This window comes from Nyctereutes procyonoides, unplaced genomic scaffold (assembly GCF_905146905.1).
Source record: "Nyctereutes procyonoides isolate TBG_1078 unplaced genomic scaffold, NYPRO_anot_genome, whole genome shotgun sequence".
Lineage (NCBI taxonomy): Eukaryota > Metazoa > Chordata > Mammalia > Carnivora > Canidae > Nyctereutes > Nyctereutes procyonoides.
This window is the reverse complement of record NW_026575121.1, coordinates 511287-532384: the sequence shown is the minus strand read 5'-3', so window position 1 is coordinate 532384 and position 21098 is coordinate 511287. Positions and strand designations below refer to the sequence as shown.

At 34.9% G+C, this 21098-nt stretch overlaps 1 protein-coding gene across 1 annotated transcript in view; it reads right to left on the bottom strand.

The window, feature by feature from the left end:
* INTS6 (integrator complex subunit 6) overlaps positions 1-21098 on the bottom strand; it is a 90249-nt gene that overhangs the window by 49543 nt on the left and 19608 nt on the right. Inside the window, exon 4 of the mRNA XM_055335742.1 lies at positions 19811-19900. Within this exon, the coding sequence (XP_055191717.1) occupies positions 19811-19900 (90 nt within the window). The remainder of the gene's footprint in view (positions 1-19810; positions 19901-21098) is intronic.

The window sequence follows — 21098 nt, the reverse complement described above, 5'->3', positions numbered from 1 at the left end:
ATACCACTACATACCATGTTGTCTAAAATTTAAAAGACTGAAAAAACTGAAGTGTTGGACAGATGCAGAGCAACTACAACTCTCATATTCCCAGTGAAAATGCAAAACTAGTATGGCAACCCTGGTAAACAGTTTGCCAGTTTCTTATAAAGTTAGATATACACTTTTATCACCCACCAACTGTACTCCTATGTATATGTCCAAGAGAAATGAAAAGTTATGTCCATCAAAGGGCCCGTCTGCCAATGTACACAGTGATTTTATTCATAATGGTCAAAGAAAACAAACAAACAAAAAACATAAATCTTCCATCTGGTAAGAGGATAAGCAAACTGTAGTACAGCATACACTGGAGTATCACCCAACAATTAAGAGGAACAAACCACTGAAACATGCAACAATATAGATGAATCTCAAAAGCATTATGCTAAGTGAAAAAAGCAAGACCCAACAGACTATACACTCTATGATCCCCATTTACATGACATTCTAGAAAAAGCAAAACTAGATAGACATAGATAGAGTGACAGGAAGCAGATCAGCTGTTTCCAGGAGATGATGACAGAAATAAACTGCAAAGGGACACAGCACAAGTAAAATTTTTTGGAATGGTACGTATATATTTTATATCATGATCATGCTGTTGACATGATATTCACTTTTATCAAAACTCATCAAGTTTTATACCTAAAAGTACTATATTTTATTGTATATACATTGCGGCTAAACAAAAAGGACAATAAAAACAACAAAGGAAATATAAGCCAGTACAAATGGAGTATCATATATTTAGTGACAAATTAACAAAAGGAAAGAAAAAGGTTCTAGAATACATATGCAATTTAGTTTGCAGCCTGGGGTCTTATACCATAAAATGTTGCCTCCTTTCTAAGAATGCCTTTCTAAAGATCCAGGTGCGAATACTCATTCTCAGTCTTTTCCATGGACCAGACAAGATGTGTGTACATGTGCACACATGAACACACACACATACACACACTCCATGGGAGTACTGGACTTCTGTCTTAGGTAACTATGTATCCTGTTCTTTGCCATTTAATGCAATATAACAAAATGGAAGCATCAGAGTGTCTTTACTCTAAGGAGTACTTTAGGTACTTTAATCTCTTATTAACAGTAAGTTACTAGGCATATAGTTCGTAACATGGCTGAGAACTGGATCCAAGCAGACTATAGTATTAGCAAACTCATTTGTTAATTCATTCTTTTCGTAAAAATATATGAAGAATTAATGCTGTCAGTAAATGAGTAAGTGGCAAAAATCTGCAGAGAATTAAAAGTTATTGATTTTAAAGAAATTAGGTCAATTAGTAGTTCCTAAACTATAGCAGGGCTAAGGATAACATCACACTTATGAATTAACTGAAGATAATATATGTATATAATCACATGCTAAATTTTGTAGTATTTATAAATGCTGTAAAAATTCGTTCATGGTATGAATATCAACAGAGTTAACTACTCTATGCCAGGCACTGGGGTTAGAAAGGATAGTCCTTGCCTTTCTGGGGCAGGAAGGCTGGTTGACATTAGCCAGAGAGACACACAGATTACTATGTAATAGACATTATGGTAAATGCTATGAAGGAAAAATGGCTTTCTTTCTTTTCTTTGTTTTTTAAAGGTCAAAACAAAATCCTATGCTGCAGTGTTTATTAATGGAGATCACACTCTCTCAACTCCCTGAGCTAGTCTCTTGTCCTGATACTTTTCCAAAAACTTCTCTAACCCATTAAAATTCCATCTTTCAAAAAATAAATAAATAATAAATAAATAAAATTCCATCTTTCTTTAAAGTACCAATGGTGCCTTCATGAGGAAGTCTTCTCTGATCCCTACAAGAATTAGAAGTTTCTCCTTTTTTGTAATGTGATAGAGAATAATAAAAACAGGAAAATGTCTTGGGACGCCTGGGTGGCTCCGTGGTTGAACATCTGCCTTCCCTTTTTTTTTTTTTTTTAAAGATTTTATTTTATTTATTCATGAGAGACACACAGAGAGAGAGAGAGACAGAGACGCAGGTAGAGGGAGAAGCAGACTCCATGCAGGGAGCCCAATGCAGGACTCGATCCCAGGTCTCCAGGATCACACCCTGGGCCGAAGGTGGCGCTAAACCACTGAGCTATCCGGGCTGCCCTAACACCTGCCTTTGGCTCAGGTCGTGACTCCAGGGTCCAGGGATTGAGCCTGCTTCTCCCTCTGCCTGTGTCTCTGCCTCTCTCTGTGTGTCTCTCATGAATAAATAAAATCTTAAAAAAAAAAAAGTAAAATATCATAAGCACTATCTAATTTAATCAACAGTAGCCATGAGATATAGTTATCATTATCCCCATCTTAAAATTGAGGAAACTAAAGCTTTGAACAAGATATTAGGTTACACCTCTAATTAGCTGCAGAACCAACAAACTTAAGTCTTTATAACATAAACACACTCCTTAACCAGTACATTTTAAATACCTACTTTACATTTTAATTGAAATGCTAGTATAAATTCATGACATATTTTGTTTTAAGAAAAAAAATGTATTTCCTAACTCTGTCCACTGAAAAGGCCTCAAAACAATGACCAAACTCAATAGTCCACTTCTAAAACCCAGGTTATCATCTTTATTTACATATGCCACTTCCTAATACACAGAACCTGATATGATTCCAGGTTTGGGGCAAAAATACACAAGATAAACGTAGAACAAGTGGTGATATTAGAAAGCAGGTTCCAAAGCTTTTAAAATAAAATTAAATCCTTTATGTTTTATTTCAGAAACGTCTCAGTGGAAATCTTAAAAACGAATCTCCCTTCTTGCCAATCAAGACCCCCAAATTTTAGCTAGACACATGGCCACCCACTCTGCCTTACAGTAAGTGTGGTCAAGTTCTAGTTGATGGACTCCGATTGGAGCTGTCATATACCAGTTTTAGGTCATGCTCACCCAGGCGGCTGCCTGCCCTCGTTACTCCTCACAGGCTGAAATTCAGTTGTAGTGTTGAACTAGGTAGAGTGTGTTGTAAAACCAGTTATCAATCATTCAGATAAAAGCAAAGACTAAGTGACAAAAGAGAAGGAAACTGGGGCCTACACAACAGTTTGGGGCAGAACCACCCTATCTCCCAGACCACTAACTAATTCTGTCTCTGATGGGAGAGAAAAAGCTTTCCATCTTTTTAAGCCTCTACTTCTGTTATCTAATTACAGCAGCTGAACCAATACCCTAAAAAATAAACTTGCCAGAAGATTTTCAAAATCCTTGAAGGTTCAAATAGATGCTTGTCTATTTGTTTTGCTCTGTTGCAGAACATTTGCATTCAAAGAAGCACTCTATGTGCATTAAAGGCAAGGAAACACACTTCTAAATCAAACTAAGGCTTAATGTGTTTGTGATTTAAAAACAGAAAGCTGGAACCTCCAGAATCAAGTCCCATGCTAGTCCCAGTTCCTCAGATTTGCTTAGATAATGTAGATGGACAAAAGTTTCAAATAAAATGTTAACATTTTTAGTGACATAGACTATTTCTTAAATCTCCTTTCTCAAATGTAACACAGCCTTAGCTCTTCCCTCAGAACAAACAACAACAACAATCCATGTAATTAGGATCAGGACCTTATTTTTAGGATACTGGGATATCCTTCCCAGTAGATATAAGAATAGTTCTACAACTCAAGATTTAATCCTTCAACTTCCTTTCTCTCCTAAGGTTTTACCTTTTAACAATCCTCAATTCTTTTTTTTTTTTAAGTTTTTATTTCTTTATTCATGAGAGTCACAGAGAGAGGCAGACACACACCAGAGGAAGAAGCAGGCTCCCTGTGGGGAGCCCGATGTGGAACTCGATCCCAGGACCCTAGGGTCACGCCCTGGGCCGTAGGCAGATGTTCACTGCTGAGCCACTCAGGTGTCCCAGCTCAATTATTTTTCTGATTATTTCCAAGAACAGTTTAAAATCCTAAAATACTGAAATTGAAATGATCTGAGAAAAGGTATATGAAAGAAAGCAGCTACCAATTCTAGCATTTCTTACTTGCTGCTTGGGATTAAAGAACCAATGCACTGGGGATCCCTGGGTGGCTCAGTGGTTTGGTGCCTGCCTTTGGCTGGGGGTGTGGTCCTGGGGACCTGGGATCGAGTCCCATATCTGGCTCCCTGCATGGAGCCTGCTTCTCCCTCTGCCTGTGTCTCTGCCTCTCTCTCTCTCTCTCTCTCTCTCTCTTGAATAAATAAATAAAATATTTAAAAAAAAAAAGGAAAGGCTTATTATTTGCCACTCAATTCGTCATTTTTAAATGATTAATTTTATGTTATGTGAATTTCACCTCAATATAACAATCCAGTTAAGGAAAACTCCAAGAAAGAACAAAGACAAAGATGGAAGTAGGAAGAACTTAAGAGTGACGATGATGGTGCTAATAATGGATACACTCAGAAGTCAGAATAGAGATGGAAATGGGGAAAAAATTGTTAAAGAAATAACTTCAAGGATAGGATTTTCCAAATTGAAGAGCCTGCCAGGAGGCCACAACAACATCCAGTGGTAGTAAGAGAGGTTAACAAGTAACAGAATGAATTTGGTAAGAGTGACAAAAATTAAGCCCAAAAGTACAGAAAAGAAAATGCAACTAAATGCCTAAAAGCTTTACAGAAGGTAGCATTCTGACCAGTATCAACAGAGACTGAGTAGGTTTGGGAAAGAGAGGGGTGAGAAGAGATAAGAAGCGTCCAGAATTATGGAACAGGCAGCCGTAAGTAAGAGTGTGATGGACTCCATACACAACAGGGACACTGTGGTGTAAGTGAAGCACCCAGGTGCAGCGTAAACCAAATAAACCATGGGGAAAGTTGGGATGAAATCACAAAGGGCCTTTTATGCCTGGTAAGGGGAGTATAGATATCCAAAGGTAAGAAATAAGGGCAAAAGGGAGAACGCCTAAGTAGCATCAAAACTCAGTGAGAGAGGGGCGATCCCTGGGTAGCTCAGCAGTTTGGCGCCTGCCTTTGGCCCAGGGCGCGATCCTGGAGTCCCGGGATCGAGTCCCACGTCGGGCTCCCGGCGTGGAGCCTGCTTCTCCCTCCACCCGTGTCTCTGCCTGCCTCTCTCTCTCTCTCTCTCTCTGTCTATCATGAATAAATAAATAAATCTTAAAAAAAAACTCAGTGAGAGAGATAAACGCAGGTAGGAATGGGCAAAATGGGTGAAGGGGGTCAACAGGTACAAACTTTCAGTTATAAAATAAAGAAGTCATGGGGATGTCAAGAATAGCCTGGTGACTGCTGTTAATACTGCACTGAATATTTGAAAGTTACTAAGAGAGTAGATCTTAAAAGTTCTCATCACAAGAAACATTTTCTGTGTTGTAATCAATGTTAACTAGATTTACTGCAGTGATGATTTCATAATACATACAAAATATCAAATCATTATGTTGTGCATCCAAAACTAAATTATATGTCAATTATATCTCAATAAAATACATACACCCCCCCCAGAGTAGCAGTGCCCTAACAGTTTATACTGTAGTGCCATTCATGCTTAACAATTATTGAGGACCCTAAAGAGGTTTTGTTTATTGGTTATGTCTATCTACTGATGCTTATGGAATCAAAAATTAAAAGTAAGGAAGTTTACAGACAATGGCTAGAAAAACAAATCTTGGGAATCTGCTTTATAGATGGAAATCTGTATGTATTTGATAGATGAAGCTCTGGGAATACATGAAATTGCCTAAAAGGAGCATGCCAAATATATATGGAAAAAAAAAATCTAAGATCAAGCCAGTAACAAGCATTAAGTGGATGGTCATAAAGCAAAATTAAGGATTAAATGGAACCGAAAGCCAAATGAAAGCCAGGACAGTGTAAACCCAGAAGCTACTTTTAAGAAAGTATTCAATAATGCTGGCAAAACCTCTGAAAGAGAAAAATTAAAAACGAATGACTGAATCTGTTAAGATGATTATGTTACTAGTGACCTTATTAAAAATGATAGAAATCAGAAGCTAGATTGCAACAGATTAAAGAATAAAAAAGGAGGTAGGGAAGTCAAGAAGATATCGGAAATAATTTCTAAATTTGCTATGAAAGGAAATAAGAAAATTTAACAGTCATTAGAGAAGGAAATAGGGTATGCAAGGGTAAAGATACGAGTTTTTCCATTTATTTCATTTTTTTGGAATGGTTGATCCAGGGAGGCAGAGTTATACAACAATCACCACTACCTAATTTCAGAGCATTTCCATCACCCAAAAGAGAAACCCTATTCACATTAGCATCAACTCCTACCCTTCACCCCTAGCAACCACTGTATGTTTCTGTTTCCATGGAATTACCTATTCTGAGGATTTCATATGAATGGTATCATGCAGTGACTGGCCTTTTATATCTGGCATCTTTCACTTAGCTTATTTTCAAAATTAGGCCACGTTGTAGTATGTGTCAGAATCTAATTCCCTTTTAAGGCTAAATAAAACATTCTATTATATGTCAAAACCACATTGTGTTCATCTGCCCATCACTTTCCACTTTTTAGTTATGATAATTAATGCTAATAAGACATTTTATGTGGACATATTTTCATTTCTCTAGGGTACGCAGCAAGAAGCGGAATTTGGGGCTCACCGGATAACTCTGGGTTCAACTTCCTAAGGAACTGCCAAACTACTTCCCATAGCAGCTACATCATTTTACACTCCCACCAGTAATGTAGGAGGGTTCTAGTGTCTCTACATTCTCACCAACATTTGTTATTATCAATCTTTTTTATTACAACCATTATAGTAGCTATAAAGTGGTATCCCATTATGGTTTTGATTTGCATTTCCCTAATGACTCATGATGATAAAACATATTTTCGCATGCTTACAGGTCATTTGAATGTCTTTATAGAGAAATATAATTTCAAATCCATTGCCTATATTTGAATTGGGTTGTCTTTTTCTTTTTGTGTTATAACAGCTCTTTTTGTATTCTGGATACTAGGCCCTTTGTAAATATTTTCTCCTATTCTGTTACAGACTTTTCTTAATAGTATCCTTTAAATTGCAAATGTTTTTAACCTTGATGATTTCAAATTTTCCTATTTTTTCTTTGGATGTGCTTCTACCATCATGTCTAAGAAACTGCTGCCTAATCCAAAGCCCTGAGTTTTTAGTCTGCATGTTTTCTTCTAAGAGTTTCAGCTCTCACATTTACATTGCCCACCTATTTTTGTATATGGTATGAAGTAAAGTCCAGCTTTACCCTCCTGCATAAGGATAGTTTTCCAGTATCATTTGTTGAAAACATTATTCTTTCCCCATTAAATTCTTGGCTCATCTGTTGAAAACTGAATGACCATAAACATGTGGGTTTATTTCTGAACTCTCATTTTATCCATTGGTCTAGATATCTATCCTTATGGACTATTTTACAGCTTTTTGTTTTTTTTAAAACCCCACGCTAGAACATGAGAAGTAATAAACTTGAAAAAACCAACAGACTAGTCCCAGCCATGCCTCTCAATTGAGAATCAGCTATACTAAAACTCATTTGCCTCACTTTCACAAAATTGGGAATTAAGTGAGATGGGAAATCACCTTGAAACAATAAAAAGTAACAAAATTAAGGCTTGTTTATTACTCTCCTTAATGATTACATTCAACTTCAACGGCATAAGTTATTTTGGCAGCCAAGAATAAAAGAAAGTAACACAGTAAGAATCTGCTTCTAAGAAACAGTGCCTAACCATGTAGTAAGCCCTCCATAAATTACTGTAATTAACCACTTTCCACTTGCTTTATATTCTTTTCATTCATTCTCAATGACTATTAAGATTATGGAAAACCAATTGATAAATTAAAATCATGGTACTTCAGGTTCTTTCTTTAGCAATTAGTTCCTTGAAAAGAAGAAAATCAAGTACATTTCCCTTAGGCTATTTCTAGTTTTTTAGTATTATCCAAATAAGCATTTAAGGATGGTTCTCTTCATACGATACTGAATAAGGAAAGGCAAATTAAGAAATTATTAAACTTTAAGCGATTTCTATAAAATCTAGTAATAATCTAATTTAAGTTGGTAGTCCTTACACACAATGTATGTCCTGTAAGTTAAAAAAATATATTTTATATATTTTTTTCACTCTAGTAGTTTAAGAGCACTCTCTTCAAAGAAAAGAGCAATTAAATTACTTGGCAATCAATGATATGAAAATAATTTTTTTACAAAATTTTACTCCAACAAATTTCAATGGTGAGGTCTAATTTTTTTAACTGTATTGAAAAATAATTACCCACCATAAAGTTCATCCATTTTAAAAGTGCCCAATTTAATTATTTTTAGTAATTTATAGAGTTACACAACCACACCACTCAGTTTTAGAACATTTCCAAACCTCAGAAAGCTCCCTCTTACCCATTTGCAGTCAGTCCCCAGTCCACTCCAGGCTATCACTAATCTACTTTATGGACAATCCATAAAAATGGAATCATGCATATGTGGTCTTTTGTTTTGGAGGTTCATTCACGTTACAGCATGTCAATAGTCCATTTCCTTTTCTTGCTAAATAGTATTCCAAGTTTATATCTTGTATAAAACCCACAATTTTATCCTCTTTTATGAAATTGAAAAAAAAGTTGCCAAAATTACCTACTCCTTGTATATTCCACACTGTTGCTACTATCTTTCTAAAATCCAAATCAGATCACTTTCTCCTACGCTAAAATCTCTTCAATGGTTATTACCATCTACGTTCCCTGGCAGGGCATACACAATGGGCCATGCCATCCATCTAGTCTCATTCCCTCCGTCTCCCTGAACACTCTGCCAACTATCACTACACTACTGAGGTATGTATGGTTCCCTCACTGTCTCTTCTATCACTTTTATCACTTTTATGTCTTTGTACTCATCTACTTCCCAACCTGAATTAATCTTCCAAAGTCCAACTTGAGGCATTTCCTCACTTTCTCAGCAGCTTGTGCTGTGATCATTTTACTTCTTAAACTAGGCCATAACCATTCACCTCTCTCTTACCAAACTTATACTCCTAGCATCCAACCTTTTTTCTGAGCATCACTGGTGTTCAGTATCTGTTCAATTAAACTGAATATATTGTGACCACAAGCCACCTTCTGCTCACTTCATTAAGGAAGATCAATTGTACTCTCAACCTCATGGAGAAAATGACCTGAAAGTAGTATAAACAATTTGAGGTCTAGGGCACTGGTCTACAAAATAGGGTATACTCCAGAGGTCAGCTATACAATTAAATAAATTAAATTTACATTAAAACTATATAGCCCAGCAGCCAAATCCAGCCCTTGGCTTGTTTTGGTAAATAAAATTTTATTGATGACAACCATACTCATTCACATTGTCCACAGCTGCTTCTGGCCAACAGCAATGGAACAGAGTAGTTCTAACAGACCAAGCAAGCTAAAAAGCCTATAATATTTACTACCTGGTTTCTCTAAGTTTGAGAACTCCTGGTATATATACATCATGATGTGAGGAAGAAAGTTATCAGAATTTCCTTTGTCTAAGTTTTTTCATCTCATCTTTTAAAATTTCTATTTTTGTAGATATTTTTAATATTAATAGAGGGGGTGTATATGTGGATATAAAATACACACACACACACACACATATATATAATTATACACATGTAATACCTAAACACAAACATGGACAAATATAAGGGATAGTGCATGCCCATATATTTTTTTCTAATAGAGACAACTCAAAATCAACAACAATAAATAAATAAATAAATAAATAAATAAATAAATAAATAAAACCTATTAAGTCTTAAGTTTTAGAATTTAGTTGAAAATTTGGCAACTAGGATTATTATATGAATAATTGGGTTCTGTAAGTGCTTCAAAGCACAGAGAAAGAAGCCTACAATTAAACTTTTTCCAAAACAAAATGCTCAAAACATCTCTAAAAAGTCTTTTTATTGAGCTAAAAAATGTTATTCAATTAATGCAACAGTCCCAATATTCTTCAAGTTGAATGCAATAAAATATGACCTACTTATATAAACTGCTTCAAACATGGTTCTGCTTTTTAAAAAATTACAACAGACAAATCATTTGAAAATGTGTCCATCTCCAATTGCCTGATATACAATCAATACATGATAAATATATAAACTAGTGAAGAAAATATCTCAATAGCAGGTTTTTTTAATCCATCTGTACTTATAATGCAATTTTGTAACCAAAATGTTCCTTACCTATGAAAGTAGGCTGCTTCCCTTTTAAAACAACAGATAACTAACCTAAGGTTCTGAGGGCCCAGGAAATACAAATTCCTCCCCTTACAGATTTTAAGGTTAAGAAGTTATTAGTTCCTAATAACTCTAAAGTTGGGGCCTGATCATCGTCATCAACAAATTTATAAACTAAAGTTAATTTACCAGTTGAACCTGGATTTGTCAGGTTAGGGTTATCACTCTACGTTGAATCATACTCTCCAACAAATAGTCACAGCCCCCAGAGAGAACTACACTCTACTCTGCTCACCTTTAAGGCTTTTTCTGAGGCCTTCCGAGATGACTAGCATCAGACTTTTGAGGAAGGCTAGCCATTAGACAAGGCTTTTCCCCACGATCTGACTGCTTGAAGTGACATCCAGGATCAGGTCGATCCTGTATCCAGGAATCATGACCCTCCCTGAGGCACCAGTCATCATGAGACAGTCAGTGCACTTTGGCACTTCTTGAAAACCACTGGGCTGCTCCTTTAGCTGAAAGGAAAAAAAACATCAAAACCACAACAAACAAAACAAAGGGGGAAAAATCAGTAATTCAACCTGAAAAGACAGATTGTGGGGAAAAATAAACCAAAACAGCCTTGTCTAGATCAAAATGTAGCCTTGTCTTGATGTAAAGATCATAGTTCCAGTCACTGCACAAAGTTTATTCCCAATACACAAATCTAAAAAAATTTAAATCTATCTTATTACATCTGAAGAGAATAATTGAAAATGGAAGTTTACATTAAAAAAAAACTATTTATGGAATATAGCTAAATAAGAATAATGAAGGTATTTATAAACAACCAGCAGCCTAGGGCTTATGTGAGTGTGCCTCACCAGGAGATCAAGTTCTCAACTTTTTCAAGCTCTCAAATTGTAATCTGACTTAGAGATGCATAAAATACATCTAACAGGCTGACTTTAACTGGGTTTAATTGGTAGAAAACTGCCAATGCGGTTAAAACCAATCTACAAACTATTCTTAAACTATATACTGATGAACAGAAATTAGGCTTATGTCCTCAACTAAATTGACACTAGAACAAGGTATCCCCAAACACACAATGTTCTTGTCCCAGCATTTTGAATTTCAATGTTCACGCTTACTTGAAAAGAGCAATTTGAAATGTTCACATCACTATGGCCTTAAATTTAAAAACTTAAATACCTGACAATAAGTTGATGTAATGTTTATTTATTTAATCTGCTTCAAAATAAAAACTCATCAACATCCAGAGATAAAATTCTGCTTGTTTCTCTGTTTTTAAGTACAAAATACTTTGCCTAGGACACAATGCTAAGAAGGCAAGAAAAGTTTTTGAGCTATTGTTTTAAAAGTTGGCTCATAATTCCTTTAAAAATTGGTACTTTATCAAAGTACCAAAGTACTAAGGATAATACTTTATTTTATATTCCTTTCTACTATGTATCCAGTATCACCATTTCAGTTAAACTACCACCATCCACATAGATCTCCAGTTGGAATCTTCAAAATACTATTAGACTTTATCTTTTTTCAGTTCTTTGAGAATATGATTAAAGCTACAGACCTCTCTGTCCCCCAGAAGAATGTGCATAATTGCAAAAATGGACAATGTCTAGATTAGTTTTCAGGGAATTCACAGAACCCTCTGAAGCCCAAGCCTGGACCCTGATTCAGAACCCCTGTCAAACACTGCTGCTTTTTTTTTTTTTTTTAAACCTCAACATTTCTAAAGACCTGCCTAGTTAGCATACCTATCAAATCTCCCACATTTCTGCTTTTCTGTCCAGCCATGGTTTAGTTTTAGACACCCCTTATTTTTCCTGATTATTTCATGTAGTTTGTGAGTTCTTCCCAGTTTACCATCCTTCAACCTATTTTCTTTCACCCAGGCAGAATAAGTTTACTAATGCAAATCTGATCATGGGACTCGCCTAACGTCTGAGCACTCAATACCTCCTCTCCAAATGTTAACAAAATGAGGTCTACACTCCTCAGCGTGGTTATCTTCCAGCCTCTATTTCAAGCAACCACTCCCCCTGCCTACACTTTCCATACTCTATCATATATAGTCTCCCCATACACTGCTTTTATGCCTTCATACTTTTGCACGCTATTTGCTCCTCCTGAAACGTCATAGCCCAATGTCTCATTCATCTCTCAAAACCTACCTTCCCTGTTTCTGCTCTCTCAAAAGAGAGAGCCATGAGATTTATCTCAGTGTATTACAAATGCTTATTTACTTGTCTATCTTCAAATACATTTTCTAGGGGCAAGAGTCCTGCTGAATTCCACCTTTGGTGTTCCCCGTACCTAGAACATAGTGGTACTAAACATAAATGTATGGTGGGTCATTATTCTTGTACACAACCAAAGTTATCATGCCCCACCAAAAAAGAAATGATTAATGAGTTAATCCAAAATATAATCTAAGAGTTCAAAATCCAAACAATTCATTACAGAAGAGTATTTTAGCAGGAATTCTCTAGAAAGCAAAAATTAAGTGTAACTATCACCAATTCTTTATAAATTGCTCTCATCTGGGTCAAGTATGTGTGTATACATATATATGTGTGTGTGTGGATGTGTATTTTTTAATAATGCTAGTTATGGACATCCAAACCAGGAGGCGCCTGCATGGCTCAGTCAGTTACGCATCTGACTCTTGATTGCAGCTCAGGTCATGGTTGAGGTCATGATCTCGGGGTTGAGAGATCCAGCCCCATGTCAGGGTCCCCACTGGGCATGGAGCCTGCTTAAGATTCTCTATCCTTCTCCTCCACCACCACCCATTCTCTCGATCCCCCCCTCTCAATTAAAAAAAAAAAAAAAGCACAATAAGGATAACAGAATAGTATGCCATCCTTTGGATAAAAATTCATTAAGCCAGGGATAGTAAGCACATGACAAATAATATGAATTAATTACTCTCCTTTTCTTAACTCTCCTCCTCTACCTCATCTCATACTCAGGGCCTAAGCAGCCTCCTCAATTCAGCATACCATAAAGCAGTAAATACAGAGAGACTGCAGTTGGCACAAAAGTTAGTATTTCAGGGCTATCCAATAATCAATTGATTCTAAGCCGTATCAAACACAATAAAAAATATTCACAAAAGTCCTATATCATATCCCTTGGAAACCCATCCCCAAGTTTAACAATTCCAAAGGTTGTTTTATCTTAAAATATTTTGCTGGCATTCAAAGTCAAAAATGGTTGTTTTCCTAAAGCTGTTCATTTTCAAGGATATATTTTATAGTTTAAAAATATACACATTTATAGTTACATTGTGTTCTAAAACTATGGTTTTCAAATCTGTGCATCAGAATCAACTGGGACATTTTCAAAAATACAGATTCCCAGGTCCCTATCCAGATCAACTAAACTATAATTTCCAGAATTAGGACTGAGCCATAGAGATTTTTCTATTAAACATCCAAGGTGATTTTGATGCAGCCAATTGAAAAACTAATGTTCTAAACATCATAGTAGTCTACATATGGAAGAGCTACAATCAGGAGAGTAATAGAAACATCTCTAAATAAAATTTTCCTTACATGTACAGGGTCTCTGACTGCTTATTGGTTCTGACAGGCTAATAAAGGCAGGGTGAAATTGCTTTGGCCTCTGAATAAAAACTACTTTTATATATCTTGCCACAGAATTCTAGATAACAGATTAGTTATTGTAGCCATACAGCTTCATTAAAGAGTGGTCAGCTAGCCATTTTTTAAAAATTATTCTATTGCAGTGCTTGGCCAGAGGCAATCCAAAGAGTTTTTCTTTCCACATGAAAGAAAAAAGATATATTCAATAAGAGTATTCCAAATGTGTTGCTGAAATTCAGTATAAGGTTATTAAACTGAAACATTGCATCAATTTCTTTATTATAATTTACATATTTCTAACATACTAATAATTGCAGATGAATACATTTCTATAGCACACTAGGAAAAATAAATCCAGGTGTTGAGAGAACAAGGCCAAAACGAGTATAAAATAGAAAATGCAAATGATCTGCAAGCAACGGATTCTTATTAAATGTTCTTGGAAAGTACATATACAATAATGTTATACATATGTTTAGAACATTTCAACCGCAAATTAGTAAGACAGGAGTTAATCTCGACATTGCTTGAGCCCCTAGTAACATCAATATGAAAAGGCACAACTGCTAAGGGGTAAGTGAGAACTCAAAAATTCATTTACACACAGATCTCTTCAATACATGCTATCTTACTACAATGACATTCCTCAAGGGTCCTTAGAAATCTTTTTTAAAAAGAAGAAAGAAAAAGTTGCTCCAAAATTCTAAGTGTATGGGGAAAAAAACAGTTATTTTAAGTATGTATTTAGAAGTCTTGACTGACATAATTAAAAACAGTTTCGACAGCTCTTGACACTTATTTTTAGTGACTTTACTAAAACAAAAACATTCTATAGAGGGAGAGATAAGGTTCTGAATTATTTGAGGTACTAGAAATAGAACTCAAAAAAATCTGGATTGTCTTGATCATTACAGATTGCAAATACTTTAACAAACTATAATTATAGGTCCTACAGATTATCCTTATAAAAGGTAAAACCATTTACATGCAAAGAATAATCCAAAAAATCACTAATACCAATCCACATCTCAAAGAATGATGGGAGTTCTACGTCAACTTTTGAGAACTGATGGGTTGAAAGATAAAAAACCCTAATCTGTAGCCACTTGAACACATAGCTGAGATTACTCAAGCTTTTTTTCTTCCTACAAACATATGCCCTTTCTGAACATTTGCCAAGAAGGTATAAAGGTAGTTGTCCCTAATTCATCTTAAAAGGCTGGGGAAGCTCGTAATAAGGCAAAACTTTTAATGTCAAAAGACAACATTTTATTTTTTACTGCAAATATCTTCTCTAAAATGTTAGCCTCCAGGGCAATCATAACACTGATAAAGAGATGCAGAAACATTCTTCAGCATATAGAAATCTCAATATTTGAAAGATAATACTACTATTAGCACTTTCAAGGAAGAGAAAAATAACTGCTACACTATCCTGGAATGTCATTCATCGCCAAGAAGGTACTGGCAGGATTTCTTCTGGCTACTTTATTGAGCAATATAGTTAGCCATGTGTTCCTGGAATCGCAGTTAAGAATAGTTTTCCATTGCAAAACAGTGTGAGAGAAGATCTTTGCAGAGAATTAAAACCAGAAAAAAATTTTTTTCAATAATTCTAATTACAATTTTGTGATTCTACCAAAACATCTGATACATCAGTCCTATAACATGATGAACTGAGTAAATACTGCACTTATCAACATTAAGGACTACTACTATCAGGGTAAGCAATATAACGTTCTCATGTATCAAAATTCAAAGTCCCATCTAACTCCTTAAAAATGAGAATATTGCAAACAACCAGTTTTACCAAATAGCTACACATTTAAAAAAAAAAAAGTGAGAGGCAAAAAATACACACATCATCTTCCAACAACACAGCAGTCACCAAAAGTCTTAGAGGGTTATCCAAAAATACAACACTAGAAACATACTCATGACACCTCAGACAATTGCCTAGGCTTTCATTAAATGAAGCCAAAAAAGATAATTAAAGTCATAAAATAAGGTAAAAATAATGATATACAGCTCAAGATTTTTGTCTGTAATATAAAGCTATTGCTCTCCCACTCCTAACACACCTCCTAACACACTAAGAGGAAATGGTATTGTTATCTTATTTTGACAAGTAAGTTTTAAGAAATTGGGTCATTCTGTCCTGAACAAACTTAGCCAGGTCAAGAGACATTGCACCAAGTTCTTCCATGAGCTATTTTCTAGGCTCAAAACAATTTTACACCAGACTTCTTTATAAATTTTACAGATACAGGCTAGGAGCCACATCTTAATACTAAATCATCCACAAGTCCTTGAATTTAATCAAAATTAAAATGACCATAAAAATTCACATTACACAGGATTTGACACATATACAAAACAGGTAATATTAACCCTCCCCTCCCTCTTCAATGCTCCCATACATTTATCACTTTTATCACTGTTTTATCACTTACAAAAGCATTTAATAGGCAATCTCCTTGTTAAGACTGTGAACTTAAAAAACAGAAATCTACCCTATTCATCTTTGTCATCCTCACTGACTAGAAATGAATTCCCTGGTTGTTAATAGTCATTCAATGAACACTAAGTGAACAACAACGTAACCCCTACATCACAACTGTATAGAAAGCTAAAGTAGACAAACAGGGAATTGCATAAATAGAAGATAAATTTTAAGACAACAACAACAAAAAAAAAAAAAACAGAATCAAATATAAAGGCATGAGAGACAATGGGAAAAAAGCATTGGTCTAGAGGGTCTAGGACATCTTTGGAATTTACATCAATCCTAATCCAGATTTTGGCAATAAAAAAATGCTATAATCTTGAGCAAATCACTTTCCTCCCTGGATCCCAATGTTCTCATTTGTAAAATAAGAAGTAAGACTGTATTAGCTCTATGTTGCCTTAGGCACCAAATGGATGATTTTAAAGCAGCTGAAACATGTATTCCTGAAAAGCAGTACCAACAGATCTAAAACCCCATGTGAGATAGTATAACTCTTGAACAAAGGATATTCAAGTGGGGATGCACAATTCCATACATATTAGTAACAGGACACACCAATAGCAGCCACGGCCAATCAAAAATTATATACATACAAATCTAATGTGGAAATCACTGATATACTCACTCATTCAATAAATCTAAAAAAGAATCAAGTTTTGCCAAAGGCAAAGGTTAAGAGATGCGAAAAGAAAGAGACAAAGTGCAAAATTCTATTTGTTATTCCCTAGAAATTATGACAACATAGATCATATGTAGCACGCATCTATACACATACACATATATACATATAAGAGCAAAACAAAAAGCATCTTTACACTTTTTATGAATTGGAAGGCTCCTTAAAATGAATCACATATTTTGATTATTTGGGCTAGAACAGACCAACATTTCCCAATATTTTAGCAAAAAGAAAGCTTCAACTATATGCACATCTGGGGTACATTCTCTCTGCCCCACAAGAGAAGTTTTGTTGGGACATTAAGAACCAAATATGCAAAGGATCAAAGTCATTCTTAACCGTGAAAACCAAAACAACTCACAGACCTATACTGCAACTACATTACCAAAATAAACCTTTGCCTTAAAATAAATAAGTCTTCCACCTCCAATAAGCAATAATAATCCATTTTCATCTTGATGACTACCAGACTCAATACAATATTATCTATAATGAGTTATTTTTTAATATAAGCTCTGTTCTTAGTACTAGGCTAACTATCATAGAAGACAGAAGAAAACTAAACAAGTTAAGATGCTTGCCCACAAGAAAATCTTCCCAATCTTACTTGCAAGGTATAGATTACTCTAAGTACACAGTCCCACTTCTCCAATATCCCTCCCAAAAATCTGGGAAGAAAGGTGAACAATTCCAATACCCATTTACATTTCAAAATACATTTAAAAGTTAAAAGAGGTCCTACAAAACAAACATTACAAACAAAACAAATCCAGATATATGGAAACAAAATATATTATACCCCTAAGGGCATTTCTACAAAGGCAGCAAGACAAAAAAAACACTCAATGAATAATCTCACATGTAGGAATATTTTACAACAAAAACAGAAATACTTTTCAATCATCATAACTACAAATCAGAATCATTAAGGATAAAAAAAACCATCAAAAGACTTCATTTATATAAAATAAAAGTTGAAGAATTATTATGTGTTCTATTAATAATACTTTATCAATACCTCCATCTTCCTCTCAAATTTCTCAAAAGGAAATTTGAGAAATCTGGAAAAATTTAAATAAAGTGGGAAAAATCAACCTCAAAGTTTCAAATTTAAATTTGGCAACATTTCTATGGCTTGTTCATATATATAATTAATGTCTATCTGTTCCTGGTAGTGACAGGACATAATTGGCTACACATGTCAACCTAGCTCAAGAAAGCCCAAAAAACCATTAGGTAGCTTTCCGATGCTACTAATTATGTATAGACCATAAATTATTTAATTGTGAATTTTAATCTACCTAAATTTTTCAGCTCTATCTCCATGAACTATATCCTAAATTCTCTTTAATATCAATTGCTCAAACAAAACAATTCTGGTTCTCTTCCAACAAATCAAGCTCAGGTATTGACAACTCTACTGGTTCCACTGCTTAGTGATAGAACAATACTGTGCTCATTTCTTTATAGCCTAGCAACCACTTTGACACACATTATTTCATTTCAGTCTTGCAACAACCCTTTGAGGTAAGACAAGAATTACCATTTTATTTCACGGATAAGGAAAGAGATTTGGAGAAGTTAGGTTAACTGGTACAAAGTTCACTGCTAGAAAGTAGGTGAACCAAGACCAGAACCCACATGTCCTGAACTCCATGTCCAAGTCCCACAACATCACAAATGGAAGTCTTTCTAAAAATTACTGAACTTAAAAACTAATCTTTTCCTACTTAATCAAACCCTTTGTAAATATAAGAATTAAGATTTTAAAGCAAATGCAAACAGTGAAAAGATTAGTCTAAACCACCTCCTATCTAGATCAACATATTCTGAATAACAAATACAGCTGATCTTTGAACAACAGGAGTTTGAACTGTACAGGTCCACTTATATGCAGATTTTTTCAATAGAGTACAGTACTATAAATGTATTTTCTCTTGCTTATGATTTTCCTAATATCTTTTCTCTAGCTTACTTTACTGTAAGAATATAGTATATAATGCATATAACATACAAAATATGTATTAATGAACTGTTTATGCTACTGGTAAAGGTTCCCACCAACAACTACTCAAGTTTTGTGCCAGTCAAAAGTTATACACAAATTTTTGACTGCAAGGGGGTTAGCACCCCTACCCCCACATAGTACAAGCGTCAACTGTATAAGGCTCAAGAGCAGTTCAAATACTACAGTAAAAACAGCTTAAAGTTCAAATAAATCTATGGTATTTACCCTATCATACCACACACAATCAGCTCTGCACAATGCATGCTAGCAGAGAACAGATGAGATGACCTAGATATACTATAATGACTTGAATAAACATGCCCAAAAACCTTCACTTTTCCTAGTCTTAACCTTCTCCTGGCTTTGCTCTTGTCTAGTCTAGAAGTCTCCACAGTGGAGTGCACATGACAATCCATTGAAATATGGAAAGAAATTGTTAGAGCACTATGGCCATTTTTTTTTCAATCTGAAAATAAGATTTCATTTTCACTAAATAATGTACTATATGAAATGACAGTCATCCTCACATGAACTCAAAAATACACATATAATTGGGAATTGGGGGTAGGCTCAAATGTTTTTCACAGAAGGGATTCCTAGTCAAGAAAATCTGAAGATCACTGCTACAAACAGAGAAGGTAGGTAAGTCCTAGAAGACAGGGGACTCTAAATAATCAAATCTATTTAAGGTGTTCAATATCCTACAGTACATATACAAATAACAATTTTTCACCTGCAAATACATAATCTATTCTGATAGGAATAGAACTTACCTCATCCTGGACTCCACTGGTAGTAGTCAGCTTGCTCCCATCAGTAATAGTAATAATTATTGCTGGCTCCAAGAAAAAAGGGTTTCGTCCCTAAATTCAAAAAACACATTAATCATATTAAGGTCTAGACATTAGCTTAATTTTTCTGAGTAAAAAGTCAATTCTTAGAATGTTGTATAAATTTACTTTTCTTGTTAATAAGTTTTATGCATAGTATATACCTTTTGCACATGAAAAAAAGGTTCAGAGAGAAACATATACTAAAAAGAAGTTAACCTTAAAGGAATGGGAGATTAGGTTAAAGGAAAAGGTAGACTTTTCACTTCTTTCTACATTTTTGTATTGTTTCAATTCTTGGGGTGAGCATTTATATTTTAACTAAAATTATTTAATTTTTTAATAGGGACCCTACAGTTCAATTCTAATAACTCTAATAATTTGGCATATCAGGATATTAAAAATTAAAAGAGAATATTTTTCTGGGAAACTTCTTAGAGAGAAAGGCAAAATAGTAAATGAACATTACAATGAAATATAATTTAGGCCTGTAATCAAAGTGTCTAACCAAGCAACTGGATATATGGATGGAAGAGCTCTAAAATCCGTTCCAATGGAACACTAGGGCTACTCTAAGCTTAGCAAAATTTAATGAGAGTCCAATATGAAAAATTAAAAAGGACAGTTAAAAGTATTCGCCAAGAGAAAGTACAAAAGCAACAGTAGCAGAGGCAATGGAAGACAGTGGCACAAAACCTTCACTCCTCCATAGGCAGGTAGGGTGAAATAGCTTCAGTAACTTCCATTCAAATCTCTGGCCAACTTACCTACTCTGAGTACTATGGTCAATTCTAAGGGACACATTTTGTGATGGGATCAGATAAACATAGCTTCTTTTATATATACATGGCTCTCACTTAAGGATAGTAAACACATTCATTAAGCACACTCAAGACAAAATTAAGACCAAAGGGTCAAAGAGTTCAAGAGGGTAAACCTTGTGTTTGAAATCAAAGGTATCAAATTCTTTGCTACAAACACTGTTCAAGAAAGGATGGAATGAAGTTTTGCTGGATATGATGTAGAACAGCATATGGCAGATTTTAATGTGAAACACTTGGAAATCTTGGTAAGATGCACGTTCTAAGTCAGCAGGTCTGGGATGAAGACTAAGATTTAACATTTCTCAAGAGATGGCAGTCTAGGAGATGCTAATGTCCACAGACCATATTTGGAAGAGCAAGGTAATACTCCCATGGTTCAATAAACTTCCCTTACATGTGTGTAAATC